Genomic DNA, 18,394 nt, shown 5'->3' on the forward strand with positions numbered 1-18,394 from the left:
AGCAGAAAAAAGGTATGATAGTTATGAAATTAAGATTAATCGCTGAAAGCTTGTCCTAATTATACGCACAATCACAAACAAGCTTATATGTTATTAGAATAATGATGTTGGTGATATTGTAATATAATAAAATAGTAAAAATAATTATAATTATGGTAATGAGTGTAGTAATGTCTATGGGAAAGATTAAACGTAAAAATTTACATTACTTCGTATTTTTCGTATGGAAGTTTTTATAATACTTTAGAAAAAACGTTGAAAAAAAAAAAAAAAAAAGAAAAGAAAGAATTTTGATTAAAATTAAATAGAACCAATTATGTCTGTCTTTCATTTTCTTTGTTATCATTTTTCATTAAGATAAATAGAAAGATAATTTTTGTTTCTCCAACGAAAAATATTCTCTAGTTTTGTAACTTGGTAACTCTGCAATTACTATCGATCGATTCTCGAATTGTTCTCTCGATACCTCAATGAAAGTGCAACTACGTGCGAAGAAAATAAAGAAATAATTGAAATAAAAGAAAGAAAGAAAAAAAAATTGCGTTAAGAGAAAATGGAATTACGTTAGATTGACAGATGGGTAAAAGCCATAGCAATGAATGGACGTGTTGGTACGGCCAACATGAGAATGATAGATGCGAAATGGCCTACGGCGTGACACGATTTGTTCTATACCTTTTCAATGAAACAAATAGGTGTGTAATTTAAAGCATTCGATCAATTAGTTTCAATGGATCGAAAACGTATTTTGTGAGTTATTTTCTTTTTTTTTCTTTTTGCAAAATGTATAACCAATTTTGACGCATGTCACGTAAAACATTTGTGGCAGTTATGTTTTTTCAAAATTAAAAATTATATAAATAAATAACAGAAGTTTAAATGAAAACTTCAATGATATAAACAAATAAAAGAATATACTTTATAAAAGAAATTACAAGATCAAGTAAAGTGAAATGTTCAGTAGGAGTCATTTTCCTAGAGGTTTCACTTTATATGAAAGAAACATATTTTTGCAAATGGGTTAAAGAATAAAAGAATTTTTTTTTCGAATATACCGAAAGGATGAAAGGATTGTGATCAAAGAAGTAATATTATTAATGTTACTAACGAACAAGAAAAAAGTAATAGCGAGAGAGAGAGAGAGAGAAAGAGAATGAGAGAAATACAAGACAAGGTAATAACTTATGCAAGTGAAATTCAAATGTCTAGCCAGACCGAGATTTGATTTGTTTCTAGAATACGAATGTAAATCTTTGGTATCGTTAGTGGCCTTGGAAACTAGCTATCTAAACATGACTTGCATCTCAAGTGAAATAGCCATTTACTATCTGAGTTCTCGAGAATATCTATTTCTTCTTTTTCTTATCCACAATCAGCAAAATAATGCACCGAATTTAGAATCATGACTGTGCTACACGAATCATTCCATCACAAACTTCTTTCGCAAGAAAATCAATATAAGAAGTACAAGAAATCTAACAATTTTTCTATGCAATTTGATTCATTAATTATTATTTAAAAATTAAAATCAAAATGTTAATTCCATATTTTCCTTACAACAATATCATTGTATTTTCATGTAAAAAAAAAAAAAAAAAAAAATGTCAAATAATTACTTTTGAATAATTCGACAACACGATTATTCGATATTACCTCCATTCATAATTAAAAATATGTTCAATTGTCTAAAGAAATTATGATCCCGAAAAGTTTGCTTTCGATAGTTTTTCTTCTTGAATTTTTGTCTTTCCTTCTTTCTTTCCCCGAGTGAACACCCAGCTAAAAGTGGTTCACGTACAGAACACGAAAGGAGCATAAGCTAAAATTGAAGAGGAAACTTTCATAAGGCTCCAATTCAAAAGTTCGAGACGAGTCTTTCCTCTCGTCTTTACCAATGTTCTTAACTCCCTTCCTTCTACTTTTACTTCATCTTCTAAGTCTTTTTCTTTTTCTCTTCACGTTTCATTTGACTCTTAAAAAGATCCTTGACATCAAAGACTACTCGAAGCGAAATTGAAGAAAGTAATCTTTTGATAGACTTAAACGATGAATCGTCGCCTCCAAAAATTAAATAAAGTTTCAAAAAATAAAAAATAGAACCTCATTACTGTTTTTGTTCTCTATACGTTTTTTTTTTTTTTTTTTTTTTGATTCTTTATACGTGTTTCGTTAGAAATGAGAAATGCGATTTGATTTTTTTTTTGTTCTTATTCTATATAGGTACACATATATATTTTTATAATTAATTTCTTAATAATTATATTTTACAAAATAAATAAAAAAATTATTTCTTTTTTTCTCGATAAAATCAAAGACATATATATGTATATATCATGTTTATTTCTAAATAAAATATTTGCTTAAAGAATAATGTTTATTACGAAAATGAAAGCTGTCGAATAAGTACGATCAAACTTTCGTAATAGACTTTGAAGTTACGTGACGAGGATTTATGACGAAAAGTTTGAATAGTTTCCTGTATAAGTATGAAACTGCTTTTGCTAATTACTACCAGGAATGTATGCAATATTTTTTATATGACAAAAAATAAACCTTGACATTCGAAAATGATTGTTCGTAATATTAAAACAAAAAAGTTTCATTATGAAAGATTAATATATCTTGACGTTTTATAACTCCTTTAGTTAAAGAGTAATAGACGAATAGAATTGTCATGTCTCGATAGAAAAAATTTAACAAACGTAACCAAAAAAAAAGAAAAAAAAAAACGAAAAATTGGTTATCGATAAAACTCAATTAACGAAAAAGTGCATTAAAATTTGACTAGTTGCATGCGAATAAAGTTTTAACAGTTGGTCGTGTACGTGCGTATTCATATGTTTTCACAGGTAATATTTCACGAGTACCTATACAAAATATTCAATGAATACTAGCTCGATATATGTATGCTTTATAAAATAATATTGACGAAATAATAAAAAAAAAATATTTGAATTAATCGAAATACAAATAGAAAATGAAAATCATATCGAAAAGATCAAAACGACTTTCATCTTTGCTCAAGTTATTTAATAGAATGGTATTGAATTTGATAATTAAGAATTAATAAACGGTACAACAAATCATATTTTCAATGACCAATACAGTTCTTATTGTTTCTCTTTCTTTCTCTCTTTCTCTCTCTCTCTCTCTCTCTTTCCTTCTTCATGTTTCGTTTAACACGAAAAGTATTTTTCCACCAGTAACTTTTATCACCCCAAGCAAAACCAACAATGGGGAGACAAATGTACTGACAAAACTTTCATCGGTTCTACAGTAGAGAATTGTTTTGTTTTTCCTATTTTTTTTTTTTTTTTTTTTTTTTTTTTTTTTTTTTTTTTATTATACTCTGTGTATCCCCAAAGCGGTAGCGAAAGAGACGTGAAAGTTCGTATCGAACGCGATGTCGATTTTGAACACGCATATGGTAGATAACTTTTTGAAAAATTATCTCTCGTCTACAAGCTGTTCGTTCGTTGGTGTGAAACTTTTTGCTCGAAATAAAATAGCAACTGCAAAGTTTTTTAAAAACGAAAATTAAGAAAACTTATAAGTCATACATTTACAAATTTTTCACGATAAAATTGAAATCTTTCGAAATAAGAAAAAATAAATAAATCAAGTAGAATTCTCATTATCGGAAAAAAAGTTTTCTAACATAAACACACACACACACACACACGCGAGGTTACCCATGCGCTTCCCACGTACGAGCAAATTTCCCTGAAAATCGGCTGCAATTCAATTCGCTTGTACGTCGGCCACATGCAAAACTAGATTTACAATATGTGCGTTACTATGAAACACTGCGAATAGAAAACTATTGAAAAAAAAAAAGACCAAAAAATCTAGTCTAACGATAGAGTGAATAATATAATAAAGAAAAAAGAGAGAGGCATAAAGAAAAAAAAAAAAGATAAATCGAACATTTTTACATGTACAGAATTGAATTGTCTCATTTTCATAATCGAATAACAGACCAAAAATTATTACTAATGTTTTTTACATTAGTAGTTTTTAATCCAAGTCTTATTTAACTAACTATGAATAATAAAGCGTAAAACCAATTTTTACAAAATTCCTTTTAAAATATTTCAGTTGCTGGAGCATCCGCAGAGTCGATGCAGGATAAAAAGGATTCCATTTTTTACGTTAACGTACAAAGGATTACAAGTAAATCGTCACGTTCCGTCTTGCCATCATCTTCACCGATGTCTTCGTTTTCGACATCGTTCTCATCGTCATCCGAAAGGACTCTTCAAAGGATTTTTCAAACGACACCCTGGAGCAACGTCGATAATTTTCGAACATTTGGATTGGTTCATGGATCCTCGAGGATGATGCAGAAGGAAAATTCGGAAAAGACACAAACGACTATCCGAAATTATCTTTCGAACGAGTCGAGCTCGTTTACGTTCTTTAGAAATCATCTTGAGCATTCTACTTTTACCGAACCATCCAAAAATTTCAACATTTCCACAATGTCAACGGAAGGAACGTCAAACGTTTCGAAAAATGTTTCAGTCAATTCTACGATGATTAATGTAAGTAAACTTTTTACATTTTAATGCAACGTAATAAATTAATATTAAATGTATGAGAGAAACGGCGAGGTTAATTGATTTATTAAATATTTATTAAAAGATAATAGTTTTTTATTTGAATATGAAGATATTTGTATACATCTGTTGAATTAATTGTTAGATAATAATAAATGATATTGAAAAATTGTTTTAATATTTTCGAGAATATCGTGCACAATCGTATTTTATAAATAATATCATTTCTTTTAACTAATTTATTATAATATTATGACATTCGAGGTTGAAATAAATTTTGCAATATAAATATTAATAGTCTTCTCGTTTAATTAATTATACAAAGGACGAAAATAAGAATTAATGATCGATGAGAGAATAAATGGTAAAGTTTCAATTCATTCGAGTCGAGAGTTCGCAAAGAAAATTTTACCATTTCCATAAAACGTTCAAATGCTATTGAAAAATCAAATAGTTGAAGAAGTTCTTGAAAGTCGATATCGAGTGTACTATACTCGTAAATCTAGAAACCCTTATCGAATGACTTATATTTGTGTAAATAAAACTACATATATGTAAACTATTGAAGTAGTTTAGCTACACGTGTGCCGTAGGCTATTCTTTATTGTTTCTCAACTAGATCAAAAAATGAAAAAATAGTATTGAAGAAAAGAAAACTAGACACGACTCTTTCTAAATTTAATCGTGGTTGTGTAAGATTCTTGTACGATGTTGAAAATATTTCAAAAAAGTAAAATGTTAATTTTAAAGATCTCGAGAAAACTCTAACATCTGCGATTAAACCAATCACTTGACAATATACAATAGATATTATATAGTATATATGCATATATATATACATAACATTGTATATCCTGATACACCTGAGGCTTGACAATTTCGAGCCGTATCTATTAGCAATAAGGCAAACTCATGACAATATCTATAATTTAACACTATCGATATACCTACCTATCGCCCACAGCTTCCTCCCATTGAAGTTTAATTAATGACCTGACATTTGTATATTTGTAGATTGCAAGTTTATCTATACGATAGATTTTACGTAATTTAATGGTAAAAGCACACTGGTGGACTCTCGATTTTTGATTAATTATGAAAGACACTGTTCAAAGCACTAACCAATATAGTAATCGAGTCAATTAATAAATTAGTTGATTAATACAAATGTAAAGTAAACTTATTTTATAAGTTCTAAGTACATAATTCCTCTTTATATTAAATCAAAATTATTTACCAACAAATTGTCTTCTTTCTTTTTTTCATTTCTACAGACAGTCCTAACTACAGAAAGTCCAAGAGTATCAGCAAAAGTATCCTTCAGGACAACAAGCACGCCAATGTTATCATCGTCGAAGGATGACACATTTCGACGTCGTAAAATGAGAAACGCTGCTGACAATTGCGAAAAATTCTTAATCGGCGATGAAACTAAAAGAGAATTCTACAGTCCAAATTATCCTAATTATTATCAAAATCATACGGAATGTATACGAGTTCTCGAAGGTAAGTTGAACTAAACAAATAAAATAATCCCCTCTTTCTCCAAAAAAAAACAGAAAAAAACAAGAAATGAAAAGGAAAGAAAAGAAAGTAAAACTTTGGAGAAAAAAAAAAAGTAATATTATTATTCTCGAAGAAGTTGCATTAAATAAGAAATTAAAGAAAATTCTATCCCGGTTCCCTATTTTCGATTACGTAACTTGTTTGAAATGTTAAAAGTTTCTAAAGACAATCGAGAGTGGAGAAGTATCATCTACATAAAAACATAGTAGGAAAATCGTTTTACGATTCGCTTTCTATACGATTGCGTTCAGTCGAGCAAGCGGACTATCTCGATTTCAGTTTAGTACCGTGCTAGCTACCGAAGGAACATCGATAATGTGCTAAAAAAGGAACAAACGTGTTCAAAAGACAAACTTACTCTTACCCTCTCTCGTCAAGGAACGATGCTTTGATCTTACATTTCTTCGAATCTTCGTATACTCTTTTATGTTGTATACTTTGAAAATAACTTTACCGAAAGTTGAAATATTCCTAAGAATCAGACTGCTATTTTTTATTTGATCTTTTATTATAAGACTAATCGTGTTTAAAGCAAACGTAGGAATTTATAAAATGTAAATTAGAGCAAAGGTACTTGATCTTTTGCCTTTGCGGGGTTCACATTTGCGCTGGTTGAGAAAAAAATTATTTTAAAAATTGATAAGACAAAATATGAGGACGAACGAAATTCATAGGAAGTGGAAAACAATAGGCGTATTTAAACATTCATCTAATCTTTATGATGTTTGGTATTGTTTAAAGGTCCTTAATGTAAGAGGATTATGTGGTGGGGTTCAATTATACACGTCAATCAAGTTTGACTAGTAAAAAAAAAGATAAATTCATGACTGGATGTTTTGAGTTTAGCGGATACCACGAGTTAAGTATGGCTGAATTAAAGGAACTAATTTAATCAAGCAACTTTGTTATTCATGACACGAGTGACAAGTGATTAGTAATCAAACTTTGGAATTAGCTTATACTAAAATAATGCCTTTCATCTCTGCTGCAAATTCTCTATCCTTATCTCTATTTATCTCTTTAATGATCGTCAAACATCCAAGGAACGCTTCATATTTGTCTTATATTTGATATCCAAATAAACTGCTAAAGATCTTCATGTTCATATGGTATTTTAAAGAATGAATAAGACGATAAAGAAAACTGTCATTTTTCTTTTTATCGTTGTGCTTTTAAAGAAATAACGAGCGCGAAGTAAAATATTGTTACAAATCGTTTAACGTTCTCCAGTTTAGCTGTTAATCATTCGTGCAACGGTAAAACACAAATTCAACGTAAACTCTGGATATTTCGAGCTCGACGTAACTTTGAAAAAAGAAAACCTATTCGGTGATTCATAGATGCGTATATACACGAGCGTACGACGACGTTTCAATAAATTGTCTTCGTTTGAAATTTTTATACGACCCACTCACAAATTCCATGCATATTTCAAACATTTTGTTCTAATTTATCATTTTCAAATGTTCGAATTTATAAAATATAAAAATAAAAGAGAGATCATTTATACTTGCCCTTTCATTGAAATAGATTACTACCCTTACGTTCGTTATCGTGACAAATTCTTCGTTTCTAGTTATTCTTGAAGAAAAAAAAAGTATAAAATTTTTCAGTAGACTCAGTGAAATCATAAATCATTGTAACGTTCGATTCCGTACGGTCCGTACGATCGAGACAGTGTGAATGTTCCGATAACAAAGCGATTTATCGAAAAACTATAGACGACACTATTATATATTGTCGAACAAGAAATATCTTCCTTTTTTGTTTTTTTTTTTTTTTTTTTTTTCATGAAATAAATGTCACGCATGATCAAATAAAAAGCGGTCGATTTTTGTAAATAATTAAAATTATCTAAATATAAAACTCACGGTCGAATTACTAAATATTTAATTTTTCATATGAATAATTAAATAAATATAAAAACGTTATTATTAACGATATTAATCATATTATATGATATATATATATATATATGTAAAAGATCATTTATTATTTCGAAGATCTTCATTGTTTCAATCTCAGTAGTTGATTCCCCTATGACTCGTAAATTTATGCTGGAACAAGAAAAAGATAGTTGGAAAGTTTCCTTTAAAGTTTCCTAATGTAGAGTTCGTAAGTCTTCGATATGAATTTAAGTGTCTCGTTCTCGAAAAATAGGTTTAAAGAGAAAATTTCGATTCGCAAAGTTAAATCGGTATTTTATCTTCTCGAAGCAGCGAGAGCCGTATGAAAAAAGAAATGAAAAGAAAAAGAAGAAAAGAAACGAAACAATAAAAAAAAAAAATAAAAGTAGCAAAAGAAGAAAAAGAAGAAGAAGAAGAAGAAGAAGAAGAAGAAGAAGAGAGTTAATATAAAAAGAAAGTAAAAAAGAAAGAGACATGGTTCTTGTTTTCTGTATCTTTCGATAAAAAAAAAAACTTTAGCCCATGTTGAAAAAGTATAGGAAAGAAGCTATGGTTAAGTTCCTTATTTTCCTCACAAAATTAAATGATAATAACGACGAGGAGGAGAAAATTCTCGAGAATATAATTACCCTATATATCTTTTTATATCTCTTCTTCAAAATTACATTCATTAAGAATATCTTTCTATCTTTTTTTTTTTTTTATATATATTTTTCTTCATTTTTGTTTTTCTACTTCATTTTCGAATTAGTAGATTTACCAAGAGACATCACAGCAGATTTGAGAAAATCTCATTAGTCGTAGTGATATTTTGGAAACCGTTACACGAAGCTCAAGATGCACCAGATCGAGCTTGTACGAGGGCATCTAGATCTCGTTCGAATTTGAGTCAGGGTCGAGAAGTCTTGTACGAGTTTTCTCTCCCCCTTCCCTTCCCTCCCCCTCTCTCTCTCTCTCTAATTCTCTTTCAAAATGCACGAAATCTTCTGACTACGAAAATAGTAACGCTGATGCTTAAGAATCTCGATCGAATGTAGCTGATGGTAAGCTGCTTTTGCTACCTTGTGCACCTTATAAATATCGTCACGTATATTCATTAAATTCCAGCTTGCTCTCAAATGATTATTTAGAAGATACATAAATAATACAAAAAATGCTTTATAAATTAAGAATTTCTATTGATATATTATATATATATATTATTTTAATAATTGTAATGTACATTCAATAATGTGTATCTTTTAAAAATACTAATAATAAAAATATCGACGATGACAATCATAAAATATGATTTCATTTTGTAAATATATCATTATTATTAAATGACATTAGCGTTGCGTTAATTAATAATAATATTGCATAATTACGTTATCCTTTTACTTCGTTACTTCATATTTCATCTTAAATAATAATTTAATTAATTCGAAGAAAAAGATTGTATTTTTTAAATTAAAACAAACTCGCCTTAGAAAACTAAACTGTCATATTTTCATTGCAAATATTTTTATTGAAAAATAATAATAATAATAATAATAATAATAATCTACTCTTAGAAAGCAAATTTGTAAATAATAAAAAAAAAAAATCAATTATCAATGAACGACAAGTCTTTAACACGTAGTATATATTTATCATAACTCGTTTATTTCGTTTATTTCTTTTATTTTTCTATATAACGACGAACGACTACCGGCGTAAACTCGATTTTCTTGCAATTTGTCGGATTCGGATTTTAATTTGATTCCCTTGCAGCAGCAAAGCGTACCAATTCAGGGCGCATTCGCATACGCGAACAGGCTTTTAATGACGGTTCCGATAATAGAAGTCTTCAAAGAGCTCCAATGAAAACGATGTATCGCATTATCAGTTCGCGTATAATCGCGAGGCTTATTTTTTTTTTTTTTTTTTTGTTAAATTTTCTTCTTTTTTTTTTTTTTAATCTATCTATCCAGTGCATTCAATGCCATTAAGCTAGGCTTAATATTCTGTTCTCTTTGGCATACTTGTTCGTTAGTTGTTAATCGAACATACGTGCTCTTAACGAGCATTTTTTTTTTTTTGCAATCAGGCGATAATTCAAAGAACGAAAAAAAAGAGAAAAGGAAGATATTAGAATGAAAGACAAGGAGATTAGAAAAGAATGGAGAAAGAGCAAAAAATGGAACAAGAGGAGAATGAAAAAGGAGATGAAAAAAATAAAAAAAGAAAAAGAAATAAGAGAATGAGAATAGAACGAGTGGGCAGAGTGCCATCATCCATTGCACCTTAACATTGCCTCACCTTTTTCTTTTTTTTAGGCAACATCGTGTGGATTTTATTCGACTTCAACTACATTAGGCATCAACGTTCCGCAAATACTTTTATTGCCATGATAATGTTTACGCATTATCACGTGAAATTTATAACATATTTTTCATCACATACAAATAATTAAGAAAATCTATTTATTATTTTTATCAAATGCAATTAGAGTTTCATATTGACCGATTTGATTGACAAACAAAACTATACATGCATTTATGATTCAATATGAACAAAATATTAATAAAAATTACGACGAACATATGTTTTTAGTGATACTGATAGCATAAAATTAATAGGAGAAAGTATGAGAAAGAAAAATGACAAATTTTGAAGAAAGAGAATAAGTCATTGTCAGTTAAAGTTCCAACAAACACGATAGTACATAGGCTTGATGCCATAAGTGGCTTTGTTAAGATAACTCGTTTGTCAGAGGACAATGGCGGCCATTGCGAATGCGAGAGGTAATTACGGTGTATTAAGGACCGCATGTAAATTACGTCAAGTAATTATAGCCGTCGTAGAGGTAGAGGTATAGGATTAAGTAAGTTCCACCCTGGAACCCATCGAAAGCACCCTTCTCAACGTTCTATCCTACCTCTTATTCACCCATATCTAAACCCTTCTTTTCTCTCTTTACGAAAGCACCGGCTGCTCCTTGAATTCTCACAAGAATTCGATTTTCTACCCACGCCAAACAGGATTCCTTAAGTAGACCTATCTTATGAGATTTTAACTTTAGGACTTTACTATCAAGATTTTCCTTCTTTTATTTTTTTACTTTTCTTTCTTATTTTCATCTCCTTTTTCTTCTTCTTCTTCTTCTTCTTCTTTTATCAGATTTCAAAGCCAAAATATTACGAACCAACGAGACTTTAACTTTTTGATTACAGCGCGATCTCTTGGTGATGTATATCACCCAATATACAGGATGATTCACTAACTCTTGCCACCTAAATAACTCTGAAAGTATGATAGTAGCAGAATAGTTTTGGGAATAAAAGTTGCATGAAAAAATAGGAAGTATTATATGACATTAGCTTCTTTTTGCTAGGTGGAGTCACATCCGAGATTTAAAAGTTAACTTTGTTTTTTTCTTTTTTCAAATAGAATGTTGGTACCTACTATATTTTCGTACTAATTTTCTGATAACGGCTGTCGAGATTTGTCAATGATTGTCACATGTCAGTCGCTGCGACTGATCGTCCACTGACTAATGACCAAAAGAGTACCAGGAAATTGAAAATATCATTCTTACGGTTTTAACAAATAATAATTGCAAATAAATGAAAATATAAATTTTTTGATTTATTTCAAGCAACTTTTCAAACTATTTCAATTTATTTAACTTTAATTGGTAATTTTAGGTATTATATAATGCAATATTAAAAAAGAAATGCAGAAGGTAAAAAATTTAAGTCTTTCGTATATATTGATAGACTTGTGAAAGCGTATATATACGCCTTTAATAGTCAAAGGGTTAATTAACAACGATGGAAAGAAAATAGGATAATTGAACTTAAAATTAGCTAAAAATTTTCATTTTCTCCGAGAATATTGATCGGAATTCAATAATTTAGTTAATTCAGTTAATTCATGAAATGTTAACGTGAATTTTATAATAGTATTATTGATTACATTTTATATTCATTGTCAGGACGTTTTATGTATTTTCATTTTTTCTCTTTAACGCTGCATTATTTTCTGCTTGCTTTACTCTCGATCCGTTTATGTATCCTCACAAATCGTTGCATTCAAAGATCTTTTAAATAACACTTACCACATTTCATAATTCGTTCCATTCCATTTTTCTATTTGATGAATAATTCCAGGATTTGTTATCACTTTCTTTTTTTTTCAAAACACACGCGAATAAATTAACCACAATTTTTATCACTTAATTGACGCGTGCGATAAAACTAATCTAACTTTTTTCAAAGTGAAACTGTAAATGTTTAATTTATTATTTATTTACCATACTTGGATTGCATCTGAGATATCTAAGCACAAAACTTGATAAAATTTCACTAGATATCGGTGAAAGAAAAAAAATTCAAAATACAATTATATGGAGTAATTAGTATATAATTATGAAGTATAATTACGATACGTCTCATTCGGAACACCGAAATAAAACAGAGCGACTTAATCCAACGAATTGAAGGAATCGAAACAGTACATTCGATATAAATAATTATCGATCTTATTTTTTAAATTGCAATTCCGGCTAATTTTCATTGGCTTATATCAATCGCAATTATCACTATTGGCAACGAAAAACATTGTTCAAAATTCATTCAGTATACTGAATTATTTTCATATTCATTGTCAGTGTCTTTTTCGAACATCGAGAGAAGTTAAAACCGATATCAGAATATTATTAAATTTATTTCACTTATACGCGTGTATGTTTGGTTGCTATGTACGTGATATGAATATGTGCGCGAGTGTGTGTACTGCTAAAAATTGATATACATATATGTGCGCATATGTGTATAATTGGTATCATATATGAGACGAAATACATTTAACACAATTAATTATTCAAATAGTATCAATTAAAAGAGGTTACACAAAACATTATATCGAATGTAAATGAGAAGATAAATCAGATAGAAAATGTATCATACCTCTAATACAGGAATACATCTAAACACATCTTGTCGGAAGCAAAGAAAAATACACGACTAAGAAGAGAAGGAGTGAGTGAAGAAGTTAAGCTTATCAAAAGAACGTATCTCGGTTATTTAGTGCTCTGTTTATATGTATATTCATACCTCACACCTCAGCTGGTGTATGATTGGACTATTATTATTTTTATTCCATTAAGAACTTCGTCGTCGAACTTGTAAACACATTGACCTTCGTGTTTGTTCGGTATTTATCGAGTATATTTCGTAGATGTTTTCGTATTTATTGTTAGTCTTATTCGAACGAACACCGAGATATTCAACAACGATATTATATAAATATAAAATTTATTTCGCGATGCGTGTGCATATTTTATTGTTATGCAAATGATATGCATATGTACGAGAATGTGGTATAGTGCTGGTGAGTATAGTATATGTGCATATGTATATACGTAAGCGTTAAATTGTATAATTCACTTAAAGGTTTGCGTGAAAACATAAAATGAATTTTATCGTACACTATAACTATACTAGTTTTAGAAAATAACGAGATTATATATGAATTTATAAAAGGCGAATAATTGAAGTATGAGATTGAAATTTAATACGTCTTTAAAAAACTATTTTTTTCTCATTATAACAATGATCATAGTTATTCGTTCCTATCTTTTTCCATACTTTTGAAACCAATGTTCTATTAGTACTACTGTTTTATCGAATTTTATCTATGGATCAAATTTCCATTTTATACCTTAACTATTTGATTTTTGTAAATTAATAGATTTCACAAATGAATGCTAACATATATATATACTTGCAATTATTTGTCAAAGAAATTTTTTTATTTACGGAGAAAATTGTCGCTGATTGAATTGTTTTCCTGGTTCACTGTTGGCCGTGTTCAGAATTTTTAAATCGAAGTTAACGTTGAGAAAGTCTTTTTTGTCATGGTTTGATAAAAAATTCGATAATTAGACGCGTTTACTTTCCGTGTTTTCAAAAATTTAATTTAAAGGATTTTAAACAAAAGTAAATTTATTAATCGTATAATCAAATTGAACAAAATATTTTCTATTAAAATATTAAAACTACAATTTTCGTTATCTCGAATAAATGATAATATATAATCCCAAAAAAAACAAAAAAAAAACAAACAATTTCTATTTCTTTTTAAATAAATGAACAAACGAGTAAATATTTGTTCGTCGAATTTATCTCATTCGAAATATAAAGTAACTTAAAGATCAAATTTTGTCGTAAACTACGAACTGGTTTTCTCGAAGATCGATGGTAAAGGTATGAAGCAAGGATTCACTCGAGATCATTTCGTAACGACCTCTCTTTCCCTTTTCTTTTCTTTTTCTTCTTGTTTTTTTTTTTTCCTTTCTTTCTTTCTTCGTTTTTATCAGCGATGACGTGTAAGTTCAGGTCAGTGAGCACGCAAACGGGCCAAGTAGCACTGCTGAGGCGCACGCGAAAGATCCTAATTGCTCGGATGAAACTTTTTTAATTGCTCGCTCGTAAGTATGATAACGCTATTACAGGAAGGTACCCTGTCATTAGGAAATGTGGAACACTTTTAAGCAGGTACTCTTATACCGGTTAATGAGATCACGACTCACACGAGATTGTCTTCTACTCGTACCTACAAAAAGCCAAGATTCGAACTTCATCTTCTTACCTATCACTTCCCCCACTTCTTCTTCTTTCTCTCTCTCTCTTTCTCTCTCAAAGCTTCTTTCCAGAAAAGCATTTCATCACGCTGGAATAACGAAGAATTGGAAATTCGACCATCGTTCGGGTTCGTTAAACGCGTCCGCTTGATCGGCCACGCAAGATCATGAACCTAACGAGAAACGTCACGAACCTTTCTTTTTCCTTATTCCTTTTAAATTAATCCTGGAATTCCACTTATTCCTTTCTTCCTTTCTTCCTTTCCTATCCTCTCTCTCTCTCTCTCTCTCTCTCCTTTTTTTTATTTATTTTTTTATTTTCTTCCTCAGCTACTACATCTTCCATTATATTTTTTTTCCTTTTTTTATATTTTCTTTCTTCCACTTCGTTCATCTCTTATTTCTTCTTCTTCTTCTTTTTCTTTACATTCTATTTTTATTCTCCATTCTTGGATCTTCTCATTAACTATGTATATTATCACTCTCAAGAGAATTCTCAGTAATATCGAAGAGCCCTGCTTAATTAGCGCTCCTTTCTTGAATTCTACCTACAAATGTTGAACTAATAGGTGTTGGAGCTACTTTTACCATCAATATTATTTGTCTTTCATATTTTATTACTTCATTGTTATATTAATTTTCTTTTTTTACATTGATAATAAATTTGTGTGTTTTCTCAATCTTTCTTTTAGTACTAGCTTCTTAAATTTTTCATATCACATAAGAATATGTTCAAGTAGTTTTGGATATACAAATTTTCTTTCTTTATTTTTCAATTATTCTTTTTCTTTCGTTTCGAACGCATTAGAATCGATTAATTCTTAAAACAAGAAAATAAGAAAAAGATTTAACGAATCATGAAAGTTTCTTAATTACTCTTACACCTAATGCATACCACCGATTTATTTACTTACTCGCACATAAATTTTAAAATGGCTTAACGATCAGTAAAAAGTATCCGATTGTTTTTTTTTTTTTTTTTTTTTTTTTTCATTCCTTTTATATACGTGACCGAAGTTTAGCGCTGCATTAATCGTGATCGTGCAAAATCGTTTTGCTTCCTTTGAAATGAGAAAAGAGTGGTAAAAAAAAAAAAAAAAAACAAAGGAAAAAAGTCGATATGGAGTAGCTCGAAGGTAAATGAGAGAAGTTACAGAAGCGTGGCACTTCGTTAAATCCGATGGAAAAGTTGGCGTTTCTCGAAAGTTAACCTGTTGGCCGGCGGGTTTAGAGTCCAAGCAACCCTTTCCCCCCTCCTCCTCCTCCTCCTCCCCCCCCATTCTCTTTCTCTTCTCTCTCATTCTCTTTTTTTCCATTTTTGTTTTTCCTATTTTTCTTTGTCTCTATTTCTATTTTTTCTTCCTTTCTCTCTCTCTCTCTCTGTTGAAAACGAAGCTGATTACTAAAGTATCCTATTTTTCTTCTTCATCTTTTCCTTTTTATTCCACTGCTATTCTCTCCTTATATTTCATCCTTATATATTTTTTTCTATCCTTTCTCTTTGTCCTTTTTCTTCTATACTTTTTCTTTTTTCATCATCAAGTATACAACTAGCAGATTTTAAAGAAGGCAGCGTAGTCCTTGAACGGCAAACTCAAAGCACCTAGATCATAGTTCACCCTTTTATATCATCATTCTTTTACTCTTTCCACGTACGAGAGAGAAACAGCTTTTATATTTCGTACGTAGGAAATAATAAAAATTTCTATTCTTTATTCTGTTCTTGTCTTCCTTTAAAAGCACGCATTATGTTTCATCGTTAAAGGATAACGTTTTTATTCTTTGTACTATCGATGACAAAAATTGAAGAAAAATAGTCAATGGGTAGTATCGTTTTATAAAAGATTGTATTTAATGATCGAGGATATTTATATATCGTTGAATTATTGTTTTATTTTCTACATAAATGTGTTCTTTTATTTTAAGTTTCAATCGATAATTGTCAAATAAAATACACGTGAATTGAATTGATATCATTTAATCAAACACGGTATTGTTAAATGAATTTTCAATCAAACATTTTATATTCGTTTTAGATATTTCGAAACTTTTTTTACATAAATTTTGTTTGTATTTTCTTAATTCTTACTGATAATCGTTAAATAAAATACATATGAATGATTTTATTGATTATCGTTAAATGAAAAACACTGCATTATTAATGAATGTTGCAATGAATTGGGTGGAATAATCGATAAATCGATGAGATTATTTCATTTTATATCCACGTTTCTCATAAAAATTCATTATTTTAGTGTTAAAATCGTCTCTCAATAGAATATCGATATACCAGACAGGTAGATACAAGGGGGAACAGGTAAAACGTAAAAACATCAAAATATTTTATTTTCTTGATGATAGATTACGTTTTGTCGATGTGAGTTAGTTGATAGCCACGAAACAAAATGACACATGAAAAAGTTTTTCAAACACGTATATGTATTAACCATCCAACTCTTAAATTTTATTTTATTTTTGTTTTTATATCACATTCGTCCACAATATAAGATATTAAATTTTACAGAATAATTTCTCGAAAAGGATAGAAGAGAAGAAAATTTCTTAATTATCGTTACGTCTGATCTCCAAAGTACAAGTCAATTACCTTTCTCTAACTTTTCTTTGCAACACGTACCTTTCAATATTGAAATACAATAGATAATCAAAGAAGCAATCAAAATTACTAATTAATAAACACGAGAATATTGGAAGGTATTTCATTGAGTTTCGTTGTATGGAAAATTGATTAACAAGACGATTTATTTCAACGTGCAACATATAACAATTGAAAAGTCAATACAATATATTTTCTATTATATTATAAAGAAAATAATACATGACAGATAATAGAAATACTTAACAATGTACTATTATTAATTCTATAAATTTTACTTTGTATAATATACGTATGTATTTTTACAACATTTTTGTTAGAGAATATTGATGATAATGTTACCGTATATTGATATATGAGTAAATATTTATTAAATGATATATAATGTATACGCTAGAGATCCTAATTAGATATTCAAACAAAATATTACAACAGAATTGTTGTTTCCTGACCAACCAATATCAATCGGATGCGTTAGTATTCATACACAACCGATTACTGAATACTAGTTTACTATTATATAAGAAATTTTCATTTTATTTGAAATCAATAACTTTTTATTGATTTTTTATTATTCACTGTTTTACAAACATAGTGCATGCAATGTAACTAAAAAAAAAAATAAATAAAAAATAAAAATAAATTTGTTTTCAATTTAAAACAATTCAATATTGTCACCTAGCAAGCGTTTTCAATTTGAACACGACCGTAGGATGTTCTTTGTTTACTGTCGTGTTGATCGGTCGGTTAGAAAACATCAATTTTATTGATATGCGATATCTGTGAGGACACAATCAATAACTATGACTAACATTGCGTTATTAAATATACAGGATAAAATGATAATTGCAGTACAAATGGACTGAGAATGATGGTACGTGAATAAATAAAACAAAAATTTGATTTCAAGATAATCCCCTTTACAACAATATTTATAAAAATTATAATAAGCAATAGATGAACAAAATCTAACCATATAATAAGCATTACCTAGACTATCTCGCATGAATGCAATCCATTATAATAACGTTATATTGAATCATATTTAACCCTTTGAGCACTGCATCACAAGGATGTTAAGCGTGCGCGATGGATTACCGACTCTTCAGGAAGAAGCACACCATTGGCTGCATCATAGTTG

The 18,394-nt window shown here is 29.3% G+C and overlaps 1 protein-coding gene and 1 long non-coding RNA gene across 8 annotated transcripts in view; one reads left to right on the top strand and one right to left on the bottom strand.

Annotated features, from left to right (window-relative positions):
* Positions 1-18,394, bottom strand: part of LOC149032212 (uncharacterized) — a 226,892-nt gene that overhangs the window by 143,167 nt on the left and 65,331 nt on the right. The gene's annotated exons all lie outside the window — the stretch shown is intronic.
* Positions 1-18,394, top strand: part of Neto (Neuropilin and tolloid-like) — a 118,702-nt gene that overhangs the window by 71,397 nt on the left and 28,911 nt on the right. For all 7 annotated transcript variants that reach the window (XM_089173579.1, XM_089173574.1, XM_089173576.1 and 4 more), the window contains exons 3-4: positions 4,099-4,544; positions 5,834-6,065. In XM_089173579.1, coding sequence (XP_089029705.1) covers positions 4,099-4,544; positions 5,834-6,065 — 678 coding nt within the window. The remainder of the gene's footprint in view (positions 1-4,098; positions 4,545-5,833; positions 6,066-18,394) is intronic.

This window comes from Polistes dominula, unplaced genomic scaffold (assembly GCF_049000335.1).
Source record: "Polistes dominula isolate Pdom_NZ unplaced genomic scaffold, Pdom_raw_medaka contig_33, whole genome shotgun sequence".
NCBI lineage: Eukaryota > Metazoa > Arthropoda > Insecta > Hymenoptera > Vespidae > Polistes > Polistes dominula.